The sequence below is a fragment of the Schistocerca nitens genome, chromosome 8 (genome assembly GCF_023898315.1).
Source record: "Schistocerca nitens isolate TAMUIC-IGC-003100 chromosome 8, iqSchNite1.1, whole genome shotgun sequence".
Taxonomy (NCBI): Eukaryota; Metazoa; Arthropoda; class Insecta; order Orthoptera; family Acrididae; genus Schistocerca; species Schistocerca nitens.
Genome location: NC_064621.1, coordinates 522,113,642 through 522,127,662, shown reverse-complemented (window position 1 = coordinate 522,127,662; position 14,021 = coordinate 522,113,642). Strand labels below are relative to the sequence as shown.

General features: G+C 37.9%; 1 protein-coding gene across 1 annotated transcript in view; it reads left to right on the top strand.

Annotated features, from left to right (window-relative positions):
• LOC126199341 (ubiquilin-1) overlaps positions 1-14,021 on the top strand; it is a 112,842-nt gene that overhangs the window by 82,503 nt on the left and 16,318 nt on the right. The window contains exons 8-9 of the mRNA XM_049936194.1: positions 4,269-4,488; positions 9,990-10,107. Coding sequence (XP_049792151.1) covers positions 4,269-4,488; positions 9,990-10,107 — 338 coding nt within the window. The remainder of the gene's footprint in view (positions 1-4,268; positions 4,489-9,989; positions 10,108-14,021) is intronic.

Below are 14,021 nucleotides of genomic sequence, written 5' to 3'. Positions count from 1 at the left end.
ACTAATGGAAGAAATTCCTCATATGCCCTAATTCTCTTAATGTCACTGGAGTTTAGTAAATGTTCCCAGCAAATAGAGTGCCCCAAAACATAGAAGGTACACTTTTCTTGCTACAACAATGGGGAAACATTCTTCTGGGACCAGGACACATGCAGATAATGGAAAATAAGCAAGCTGATATTAGTTAAGGATAAGTGTGGAGGAGACAGGGTTGAACTACATGTTGCTCCTCTGCTGGCTTTAATTTAACTGTTGATGTAGGTCATGAAATAGTGGGAGAAAGAGTGACTGGAAATGAGATACAGCAAGCTGTGGGTGGTGAACACAATGGCCTGGTCTTTGCTTTTCTGCTTCCAGTCACAGAGGCAAGATGTCGGTCACCTGCCCCATTAGATAATACACTCCCTGAGCAATGGCTTGCTGATCCAGCGAGAGTAACCAGTCATTTGTGATGCCTCTGGTGTACAAATCACATTTTAATGACGTATTTGATTTTCTTATGAAAGGATGTCAGTAAAATGCAGTGGGCATCTGCATTTTATATCAGCTCACAAAGAGGTAAATGTTTTAGTTTTGTTTATTTTCTGGACTCCAGCCTAAGCTTTTATGTTGTTCATTTTGGTGTACTACAGAACGGCTAGCTCATGCTTTTCTTTGTACATTGTCAGTCATCCACATGTTTCTGCTATGGCTGTTTAGCTTTTCCTCATTGGCCTTTTTATTTATTTTTTTTTTTTTTTTACCTGATCAGTATACATTTTATCATTGCTGTAAGTGACATTTATGAGGTCAGTTTTAAACTTTGACTTTCTTTAAAAGCATGTACTTAAGTGAATAGTTTGAACATTCAGGTGTCAACTACTTATCATCTTCATCCTCCAAGGAGTGCTGGCATGTGATTCATTTTGAGTCAAGAAAACATTGTCCAAAAGAAAGCTCTTAAAGTGGAATGAAGGACCGTTTGTAGTGAGCTACAGTGAAACTAAGTAAAACTCCTTTTCAATGACTCTTTGAGACCCAGAAAATGTTTTCACAAACGGGTTTTCCTTAAATGGGATTTTTGCCAGAGTATGTGACAGGAGCAACCCAGAATCATAATTGAAGCATCCTTACATGATATAAGTGCTATTTAATTACAAAAATCAATATTTTGTGCTGCAAATTTAATGCAGTAAATATATAATCATTACACTTCTCATAGAAAACATCCTTTTAAAATCAAGAAGACTTCCTTGTTTTATCCTTTCAGCATATTGTGTTGAAAGAAGTCATCGCTCCAGTTGGTTGATATAAGTTAAATTGATTCCTCTACATTAAAAGATTTAAGGAAATTTCTGATGATATCAGCTCCTGGCACAGCAGCAGTGAAACTTGGTGCAATGGTCTCGTTTTCTTCTTCTTCTTCTTCTTATTATTATTATTATTATTATTATTATTATTATTCATCATGTCACCACCAGCCCCTGCCTGAGTGTTCCTACACAAGCACGCACACATTTCACTTGCATCAATCTTGGATGGGGAAGTCAGGATGACATCATCAAAACAAAATCCTAGATGTCACATTCTCAGAAGTATCAGTAAATCCACTCCATTCTCCTTCTGGAAGAATGTGGTCTCCAACAGCAGCTGACATACTGCAACCAGTCTTCCTGAAAAAGTTTAACACAGCCTGTTGGGTTACAGAATTCCAGGCAGCAACAAATATAGGCGTAGCCTGTAGAATTCTGCAATCACATCCTTTCTGTCAGGAATGAAACTGTCTTCAACACAACTGCTACTCTGGCTTCAACAGAACGTATTTTGTTGCTCAGATCCATAGGCTGCAGTTGACTTGTAGTGTTTGGAGGAACACAACATTAACATTCCATAGAAATTGTTTCCTTTGGGATGTGGAGGGCAGTTGTCAATAATGAGTAAAATTTTCCTTCCTGCTGCACCCGTCTTAGTATCTAAATGCCTGTAAAATCTCGTAAGGACTTCTAACCTCATCCTGACACTGCTGTTGTACTGATAAGTACAAAATAACATTTTTAGGTTTTCGAAACACCAGGAAGTTTTAAATTTTTGTATTGTTAATGGAGGCAACTTTTCACTTCCATCACTATTTACACACATTAGCATTATCATCCTTTCTGTATTTATTTTTACTTCTGTGGAATTTTACTCCCTTAATGGAATATGATTTTGCAGGAGGTAAATTATAAAAGATTCCAGTTTCATTAGCATTGAAAGTGTCTGAAGCTCATAATCCTGCATTGATCGAGGCATGTAATGTTCTTCCAGTAGATTACACTTCCTGTGACCACCATCCTACCATCCCACTGTCTGCATTTACATTTCGAAACAACAGATTGACATTTTTAAAACATTCAACCAGCCATTTGATGCTCTGAAATTTTCAACACTGGTTTCAGGGAAATTTCATGAGCCTTCTCGTATGGTATGTTTCTTTTTACAGGAATGCTGCCACTTCTCATTCTTTGAAACCACTTTCAAAGAATTTTTTCCACATAATTGAATTTAGACATGTGAATGTTCTTCCATGTGGATCCATAGGAACTGTTAGCTTTGGCATTTAACAACACTTTCTTATTTTTTTAGTATGCTGCACACTTAGACAGCGCTAAATCATATTTGTTCGCCATGTTAGGAAGTTAAGATTGTCATTGACATCACGGATGATAGGCAGCTTTTACTAAGTTCTAATCTTTCTACATTTGCAGGCTTTAACTCCACAGAAGTAAAATTGAAAACTTTGACACTTCAATAGACAAACATCTACATTTTTTGCACTTCGTAGGCTTGATGACTGTGACATCAGACCATATGACCTAACTTGCATATTAGGCAGGATGGAAATTTCTTTCAAATTAATTCAGTGCATCTGCTGATTATCACTACAAGGAAGTCAAGCTACTAACTAGGTATCTGTCGACTGATTGAATAAATTTCCATTTACTGTGCTACATGACAAAATATGACTAGTGTAAAACTGAAAGAAATCAGAAACTCACAGGGCATGTAAGAAATCGTGTAAAAACTAGATTTTAATTTGCAGAATATTTCATTTTTAGTCTGTAAAAGTTGACTTTTTCTTGAAGTGGGGGAGGGGAATGACATTGTCTTTATGCGAGTTTCACCAGGACTGATGAAAATATTCGTTAAAAGATGGTTTTCCTTAAAAGTGGGTTTTGTTGATGGAGGGTGTTACTGTAGCTACTTTCATACCCAGATGTATCAGAGAGAAATAAGTGAATGATCATGTTAGAACAGTATTGAATGCTACCTATCTGTTCTAGACTATTCAAACTATTTTTATCAATTATTTCTCAAAACAAAAGTGATTAAAACAAAAGTGATTAAAACTAATAGCACATTTATATATCTTTTACACTATTGGCAATAGTTATTTATGACTTACGATGGTATCTGTGTACTTTGTTCCCCCTCCCCCGCCCCCACATTTCTTCAGAAGATAACATTCACTGTCTTTGAAGAAGGAATGCCATTCTGGAAATTAGACTTATTGAGCTGGAGTAGTAACATGAATCTTGCTTCAAAAGAGAAGATAGTTTGAAATTGTGGCCCACTCCTAAGATGTATTTTTCACAGTGCCCACAGATCATTCCATCAGATTTTTCACAAAAGATAACAAATAAGTCTTATCTGCCCTTGTTAAAGCTAAACTTGTTTTGTGCCCACATTGCTGTGTATGAAATATCATGAAGAAAAGAACTAAACAATTCAGTGTTGGCAGATTGATAGCAGTGCAAATTTTCAAAGTTAGTAAGTTGATGGAAGGCAACACAGAGTGTAAGGGAGCAGGACTAATCTAGTACCCTACTCATACCCATAAACCATTTGACAATCATCAGTAATATGGGGCACAAGTAAAAACTTAATGGAATATGATGGTCTTAATAACTGCTTTCTGGGTATTTCTGTCCATCAGACAGCAAAATTTAATTCATCAAATATAGTTTAAACATTAATTTGGTAGCATATATTGAATAGTAAGTGTTTGGCAGAAGTATTCCAGATTTCAAAAGTTTTGCACAGAAATGCATTTTAGTAAATGTTAGATTTGTAGGCTTGTTGCTGAAGTTATTGATAAGGCAGCTCTGGCCTGTTTCGAATTTTTCCACTTTGTGCTCGTTATTTCGTGGATTCAAGAACAAGACGCTATTGTAGCAGAATATAAACTGACCGTTGTAACATATAAAGATACATTGTGCACAACAGTAATATTTCAAATATGTGTGCAGTATGGGCATGACTGCACCTGCAACATTGGGAGGTACTACTGCTGCCACGACGACTTCTTCTAGTGCTACTACCAGTTCACCTGCAGCAGCAACAAACACTTCATCAGCAACAACTGCTACATCAACACCTACAAGCACCACGACCACTACCAGCTCCATTGCAGGAGATACTCAGGGAGCAAACCAACAGGATGTCTTCTCGCAGTTCATGGCTAGAATGGTATGTTCTTGTTGCAGTGGCAAATTGTTTTTATTAGCATATTTTACATGTGTATTTGTATTTATTGTAGAGTCATTGAAGGGTGCTATTGGATCAGTATTGTCTAGAGCAGACAATGGAGAATGTATCTTGGCTTGAGGAGTGTGGAAAGACGAGAATAATTGTGAGGACCATTTCTGTGAAATGTGAGGAGGTGGCTTTGAGGGAAAGAACAGGAGGAATTGAAAGCCCCAGCAGCAAATAGTCATGGGTAAACGGGGAAAAGTTAGGACTGTGGAAAAGAGATCCAAGGAAGGGGGAGAAAGTAGAAAATACAGGTTAAAAATTAAGAAGGGGAATTAAACAGAACTCATTATTTTTTAGCCCATCTCATTCTTAATAATTCATTGGTATTGAATAAGTCAACTGTTTTATTTGGTATTGTCTATGGTGTTATTAAAAATAACTTTGTTAATTTTAAACATTTTGATTCCCAAAAGAAATATAAACCTATCTAAACAGGTGACCAACAGTGCAATCTTTAGAACAACATTCAAAACTGTACCATGGACATTCTCATAAATGAGAGTGGAAATAATGCAAAACTGATGCAGTAGCCCATTTACTTGGTGCTTGCAGACATTTCACACACAGTGAAGAAAGTTCACTGACTCACTAGAGAATAGGTATTAATAGCATTTGAAGAAATATTTCAACTATCTCAGTAACATAACACAATAAACACTAATATCAGGATATTTTCACTACGGAAGCAGGACCACATAAAATTAATATAGCCAAATAGAGAAAAATAATAAAGGACATTATAAAAATGGCAAAAATAAAAACTCAACAAACAAAGAACATGTTGGCATTAACAGGAAAGCAAATTAAGAACAAAATCCTAGTACCACTATAGTGTCAAAAGCAGGTGTGTGTGTGTGTGTGTGTGTGTGTGTGTGTGTGTGTGTGTGAGAGAGAGAGAGAGAGAGAGAGAGAGAGAGAGAGAGAGAACAGTATCGTGAATGTGCTGTTGTTGGTGGTTTTTTTTTTTGGGGGGGGGGGGGGGGAGCAGAGCAGAGCAGAATATACGAAGAATTTGCCCCACAAAATGTTTCCAGATCTGTGTGAAGAGTACACATTAGCCCCCCCCCCCCCCGTTTCCAACACTCTCAAAACAAATCCTAAAACATCCGTAGAGGTGAGAGGTGAAGGAAAACAAAAATCACAGAAAAGAATTAACCTCATATACCATATGAGAAGTGAGTGTTATTTGAAACATAACTTGACTACTAGACATGGAAGTAACTTCACTGTTGTTTGATGCAGAGTATAGGTAAGATTTTAACCCTGCCGGCTGTATAGTAAAGCCATTGAAAGAAACTTCCTGGCAGATTAAAACTGTGTGCCGGACTGAGACTCGAACTCGGGACCTTTGCCTTTCGCGGGCAAGTGCTCTACCATCTGAGCTACCCAAGCACGACTCACACCCTGTCCTCACAGCTTTACTTCTGCCAGTACCTTTACAGAAGCTCCAGGAGAGCTCCACCACATTTGAAGGTGTAATAATTAAATTAGAATGTTATAGTATTAAAAACTATGAAATACACACAAACACAAAAAGTAACAGTTTCACGACTCACACAAAGTGGGTAACTTCTTAAAAAATGAGCTCAGACTATGTATACTAAAATGTAGCTAATGCAGAAACACATTAGTGCTGCCATTTCCACTAGAGATGGGGGATCCGCTCTTGAACTAATTCATAGAGTTGAATCTTTCAAAGGAGTGAACAATCAGTGATTCAGAAAAAAAGAACGGTAGCTCCAAACGTTTCCCACAGCAGAGAGAGAGAGAGAGAGAGAGAGAGAGAGAGAGAGAGAGAGAGAGACGGAGCATATCAGCAGCGCCTCTGCTGGTCAGAGCACAGTGCACGCCACACAACACAGCCAGCACCGGCCTCTGCCCTGCTTCTACCTTGGCTGCCTGCATTGTGCAGTGCCCCATTGGATTTTGTGTTTCACATATGCCGTGCCGTCTCTGTGCGTCGTCTGCCGTGTGCAGTGTCTGGCGCAGCTTAACTTCGCATCGCACTCTGTCGGCGATCGTTTCAGTCGCACGTCCTGCTCTCTGGGCAGTTGATGCGAGCAACAGGACAGAGAGCCACCTAGCGGATAACATAGGAACTACTTGCAAAAACCTGCTCGGAGGGGAGCGGACGATTTGTCTCGGAGCGGGTGAGCTCCCCCCACCCTCGGAACTCGCCCGCTCAACGCTCACCCCACCGTCTCGACTCTAGCCAGAGCGTTGAGCAAAGCGACTCAGTTGTCACTCTGGTCTCTGCGGTCTCAGCTCACGCAGCAATACAGCTCGCGGCTCGACCTGCTCGACTCAGCGCCTCTGCATCGGAGTTCGTCCCCACTGGATATTGTTCTTCGTAGTAATACCGCTATGTATATTACATTATTATGTTATGTATACATCAATCGTTTTTATTTTATTTTTATTTGTTTAAACTGATTAGATTAGGTTCCTGATGACTCCTCTTACCATAGGATTTTTATTATGGACACTCGAATTTACGCTTTAATTACGAGCGAACCGATAAACGTATCGCAAAATGTGACACACCAATATTTTCCTTGTTTTATTCTGCGTAAGGCTATATGCAGCACTTTCGTTTTACAGTCAAATTTATATATTTTTTTTTCTTATTCTGGTACGGATTTTGCGATTTTAGGCGTCTTCAGAAGGAAACGTTCACTTTAAAAATATATGGTTTGCGATGTATTTGTATGAGGTTAATGAAATTTTAATACATTATAGCCAAATATATTGTTAATGTAAATCTCAAGTTACAACAGTTTCCGATCACCCAAAAAACCACGATAGTGCAAAATAAATCAATAATCAAAAACTTTGTCATATCGTGGAAATTTCAATAAACAATACAAAATTCTTACTCATTATCTGTGTTACTTCAAAATAGGATCAAATAAGATCAAAATACAGGTATAGTACTGGAATAAACCAAGTTTAAAGGGCAATGTGCCTTCCATTTATTTTCTATTGTAAATGAGTGGTGAGTCATGAAAAAGAGCTAATTCATTTCAGGGAGTGAACAGTTCTGATCCAATCTCTGAAAAGAACAGTTTTGCCCATCTCTAATTTCCACAGATGTTGGACAAGAACTATTTCCATGTTGTATGAGTATATAAGTACTGATGCTATCCTCAGTATTTTCTCTGCTAATGACATAAGAAGAGAGTTACGGTTCTGGACAAAAACCTGCCTCTGAAATTCAATCAAAATGATAATTTTTAATCATGGAAGAAAGCAATATGCAATATAAGAAATTACAGAAGCCATTAACATAAAATTTTTGTTGCAAACCATTGCAAGTAAAACGCTAAATTCAGTGAATGAAAAATCAACAAAAGTGATGCATGAAAGAGCAGAAAGAAGCCTGCTTGCAATGGCAGGATGGGGAAGGTATGAACAAAAAAGGGATAACAGAAATATAAACCAAGGTAGTTACCACACGCCTGGAACCAGTAAGACATAATTTTTACTCATTACAGAATTCTCATACACTTCTAGAAGTGAGTGATAACCATCAGTCCTTTGAGATAAAATAATTTTTCTGTCTCACCTATGAGAATTAGTTCTCATGGCATGAAACGTCTTGAAACTGACCAACTCATTTATATGAAACAGTAATTTTAAAGTTTGCCCCCCCCCCCCCCCCCCCCCGACCTGCAGCCCCGCACACACCAGATAAATTTATGTGGGCACTCGTGGTAATAATAATAATAATAATACATCAGTTTATACGTGTATTAATAATCTGAAATTAAAGTACACCCAAAAAGATAGGAGAAAAGTGTTAGACCAAAATATTTACAAGAAGTTTCCGGAAACTAAGAGCTATTGGCCAGTTAAGAGCACAAAATATAATGAAACAAAACATTGAAGTAAGCCTTGGATTTGATTGGAACATAATTGCCATCCATGTTGTGGTACTTGTAATAATAGATGTTTTTTATCCCTATATTGAAGAATGATGTTGCTTATAATGAGGATAAGTTTATAACATTGAATTTCATGCTACAATTAGTAAGATTAAGAAAAGGGTTGTAGAGAGCATGAGATACTGTTTCCCAGCCAAAGTATATAGTGTGTCAGTGCATTGCAACCATCATATGGGATGGGCATTCATCACAGACAAAAACATTCTGGATTGTGTAATACGATTCTAGTAGGGTGTCATAATAAATGTCTTGGTCAGAAATCTCAAATCAGGTTCAAACCTTTGCTGTCCTAAAATACAACACAGGGAACCTACCAAGTAGTTGGAATTAACGTGACTTATTTTCTGTGGATGAAGACATTAGTGTCTGGTGTCCGCTGTATTTGTTTCTGAGTCAAAATCATTGTCTTAGCTCCAGTCACAATCTCCTCACTCCACTGTCTCAAAAACATTATTGCGCTCTCCATTTATTGATTTGCATGAATACCGGCAGCTCTGTACCACTGTTGGACAATGAATACTGTTGTGTATACAAGTCTACTGTGGTAGTAATTACAAACAGAAGTTACATTCTCAGTACCCCTGTACTAGTTGCCTAAGTTTAGTTACCTTCTTCATTGCACCATCTAGACAACCTGGCTGTTGTCTGCTGGTTCAACAATGCACAAGCACTCTTTAATACTGTTAGAAAAGTCTTCTGATTACCACTCACGGATGATTTGTTATCTCTGAACAAATGTGACTATTTTACCATAAATATTTTATTAGAAACAAAAAAAAAATAGTTCAAGCCATAGAGTCCAATGTGTTGCATGTTTACTCCAAATAGTCCCCATGCTATTTTAATCCTTTCTCTTGAAATGTAATTGATCTTGATGACTAGATTCTATCGAGATGTGCAGCAACAAGAGTCTCTAAATTTACTGCCATATGAAATGTGTTATCAACACTGTCACAGTGGAAACAGTAACATTCATAAATATAACACTAGAATGAGAAGTAAGTTACACTATTGGTCACAGGCAGGTGTTCAGAGAAAAAAAAAAAAATTTTGACTACTTACAGAGTGATGTAAAGAATTGAATGGAAATAAAATTAACTTCAAACACAAAATGAAATCATATCTGCTTGACAACTGCTACTGCGTAAAATAATTTCTGAATGTGTCTGTGCCTGTGTGTGTGTGTGTGTGTGTGTGTGTGTGTGTGTGTGTTTTTCTTTTTCTATATTAGTTAGAGGTCACAGTTCATGATCCAAAGAACAAACAAACTTATCCTGTTCACTTCCAAATGTGCAGTAATACTATTAAGTTATGCAAGCCAGAAAACATATAGTGAGCTTCTACAGGAGATAAATTATGCTATTCATAGCTCTCATGGATAAATTATTTTATGGAACAGTTTATCCTTCAACTTATATTTACTTCAAACTACTTTTGTTAAATTTTGAAATTGGTTGCACTCTCTAAATTTTCTCTTCTTTTGTGATGCAGTTGTCCAGCATGTCTACACAGTCTGGAGTCGGTAACCAGCCACCGGAAGAAAGATATAGGGCACAGCTGGAGCAGTTGGCAGCCATGGGATTTGTCAATAGGGAAGCTAATCTCCAAGGTAATAATGGTCAAAAGTTAAATGTTAGTGTGTGAAATTATTAAATTACAGATATGTTATTAGTGTGTGGCTAACAGTAAATGCCAGACAACAAATCCAAGGGTCTGGTGTTCAATCCCATGTTGGTACTAAGATTGTATGCTGTCACTTATTGCTTTTTTCACTTCTGACTTATTGCTTTTTTCACTTCTGGCAATGAGTTGTTAATATGAAATGAGCCAAATTGCTCCCTGGTTCTAAATCTACATTAAATTATAGGTCCACTTACAGCTTGCTTCGCCAGTCAGTTCAAAGATACGAGGGAGACTAGACCTCCAATAAGACCCTGTGTAGCAAAGCACAATGGTGTTGAAACCAACCTTTGGATGAAGAACATTACTTCATTATTTCGTAGTTCTTTTATTAGTTTGAGACTGTGGATATTTTTTGCTAGTAATACTAATTATAGGCTGAGCTGGAAAATATCACTAATTCCTCTAAACTGGATCAAGTTATTTAATAAAGCTTAGGAAGCAGTAACCTCCCCCTCCCTAAGTAGTGGCGCTCTGTCTTATTAACTGGGTTGTTTAGCTGACATAAGCACAAAGAGTAATTGACAGTGTAGGTATACATGATTGCTAATACAGTGAGCAGACTGTGCCTATTTTGTTTTTCATTTGTTAACTTATACCTTGACTTGTCCCACATCCCTGAAGGTTCTCATTCTTGGCATGATGCACAGAACATAATGCAAGTAGATCCGTTATCCTGAAAAATATAAAAATTTTGAGTAATTGCATTTTCGCAGCAAAATATATATAAGCTAGTAGTTTTGGATTAACAAGGGGAGGCCGCCAATTGTAAAATTAAGATTCGATTCATACTGCGCATAATAAAAGCTCATGGCCAGAGGTGTAATGTGGCAAAGCATCAAGACGCACTTCTCAGCCATTGTCAAGAAAATCAACAGTTAAAAGAAATCATTGCGGTGAAATACTCTCTACGATTAATAATTTTCTACAGCATCGTGGCGCAGCGGTAAGCGCTCGGGTTCATAATCCGAAGGTCACCAGATCGAATCTCGCGCCATGCAACCTTTTTTTTTAGTATTTGTTTTTTGTAATTAAATGTATATATACACACACACACAATTCCCGGCAATCAGTTGCAACAATTATGCATATAATAAGTTGTTGAAAGTCGTTTGTCGTGGAAAAATAGTACTTCAAATAAAACACAATATCACAAATAATAATCAAGTGGATACAATGTATTGAAAAGTTCAGTATGCACTTGCACTAATTAACAATTAGTGACCAGAAGTAGCTGGAGCATCGCACAAACCAGAGTGATAGTTATCATAGAAACATGGAAAGCAGAAAACAGCACGACATCGAGCACATCTGATAAACGATGCATTTTTACAAGAACAATTGTTTTTTTAAATTATCTATTGGGAAACACACCTGATCGACATTCTGAAAAATTGTTCTATCGTTCGTCAGGTTTGATGCATACCACGCGTATCGTATCATATTGGCAAAAATCGGAGAAGACAATTGGTGGTGGACGATGGATTGGGTTTTTATACAATCGTCTCTGGAGTTGATGTCACGGTTTGGCTCGATTAAAAAAGCACAATTTTGAAGGCGCTTGATCAAATTTTTTACCTGCCGGTAAAAATACACGTCACACGGTTGGACGAGAGGAGTGCACTTTGGAGGAATGACTTTTATAGTGCACGTTGGTAACTTCTCATCGTCCTGGAACATCTCATTGTATAACGCCGGGTTCGTTTGCCCACCCCAAGAGTCGATCAGAAGGAGACATTCTTTCTTTTGTACGTATGATTGCAAAGCATTACACAAGAAGTCCATGAACAAACCCGTTGTTAGTTTACCGGATTTGGAGGATGTAATAACAGTGTTGGTATACTTCTTGGCGTACTCGTCGACTGTCTTCTGTACTCTGGGTCCAAACGTACCTGTGGACTCTTGGAGGCATACGAAAACAAGAGGCTAGACTCGTCCAGACATCGTGATTGAATATTGTGCCGTATATGAATGCGTCACCTTGTTCATGTCGTGTCGTTACCAGGACAGCCTTTGACCCTTTTTCGGCGAGAGTTCTGTTGAACGTGGACTGGTACTGGCACCCTGACAAACAAAATATAATAATATCGTTTATATAAGAAATATATGAAATCTGTGTTGTCTATCAAATATCAGATTATCATATTCTATCATCATGTCATATGACATTTGTGAACAGCTCTCTACATACCTGTTTGATCAGTATTAATTATGAAATCTTTGTCGAAGTTAGTTATCAACGTTCGCGTCTGGATCCGAAATGTGGATCTGAAATGTGTCCACTGCGGCCAAAATTTCATCTTGGGTAGCTGTCTCTTTCTGGGAAACAAATTTTGTGATTTTCCGTTGCCAAATCCCATGCTTCTTTTTAAATTCGGTGACTCATGTTTTTGAAGGTTTGAAGTTGAAATCTGGGAAATGACTTGCAGTGCCCAAGGCCCACTGCTGCAGGTTTCTGGTAGTAACTTGCTGGAAGTTTTGTCGAGCTTCTACGAAACGATCATGAACCCATGAATCGATGGTACAATATTTATCAAATTTGCTACCGCCACGTTTGATTTGCTCTTCCCACCTGGATAAATAACCCATATTTGTCAAACGAGAGCACCCCTTTTTTTTGTAGAGTTTTGAGACTCCAGCCTGGATGTTCTTTGGCCAGATTGACAACTCTAATTTTGTAATCCAGAGAAATATAGTTGTACCCTTTTTGTTTTATTCTTGTCCGGCTCGATTCGTCTGATGATTAGTTGGCAATGGGACTCGTTTCAATGTCTTCGTATGCATTGTTATCGTCAATTTCATTAATGTCTATCAGTTCCTCATCATGAACAAGGGTTTTTTCGGCGAGCATTTGCATCGTATTCAGGAAAATTTCCTCCCCAATTACCATGGCTTCTTCGTTGATTGATGATGATGGTTCTGCTGTGATGCGATTACTGTTATGAAGGAGGCTTTCAAAATACACTAACGCATCTTTCAATTGTCGTTTCGCCACTTCACTGTGTATAGAATCTTCTTTGATCACATCACTTTCATTGGAAGGGCCCAGATCGCTCTCCAATTGTACTGCCTCCATTTTTCCATTTGTTTAGCAGGGTGTACCAAAGCTCTCACGTACACACTGATTTTCGACGATGTTGTAAGTTGCGCTAGGGACTGCATCTACCTTCTTTCGAAGTTAGCAGGCAACTACGCTGTTATGCGGCAGCTCGTTTCGGCCCATTCACCATATGTCCTTCAAGTGTAACGAGCGAGTAACGGAGTTTATATTTCATACCTGCCACAGCAAATTTGTGTTCGTGGGGTCTCTATTCTAATTTGAACGTTTGACTTACACTATACATATTCGTTTTGGAATATCTTTTCTATGTCTTCTGTTAACTATACGTGGTAAACATTATGAAGACAATACAACTTTGTTTGCGGAAAACATAATGATGTTCAAAGTCGCCAGTTTTTCCACAACAGACGACTTTCAACAACTTATTATATGCATAATTTTTGCAACTGATTGCCAGGAATTATATATATTTATTGTGTGTGTGTGTGTGTGTGTGTGTGTGTGTGTGTGTGTGTATATATATATATATATATATATATATATATATATATATATATATATATAAAACGGGTGACCTTCGGATTACGAACCCGAGCACTTACCGCTGCGCCATAACGCTGTAGAAAATTATTAATTGTAGAGAGTATTTCACCGCAACAGTTTCTTTTAGCCGTCGATTTTCTCGACAACGGCTGAGAAGTGCATCTTGGTGCTTTGCCACATTATACCACTGGCCATGAGCTTTTATTATGCACAGTATGAATCGAATCTGAATTTCACAA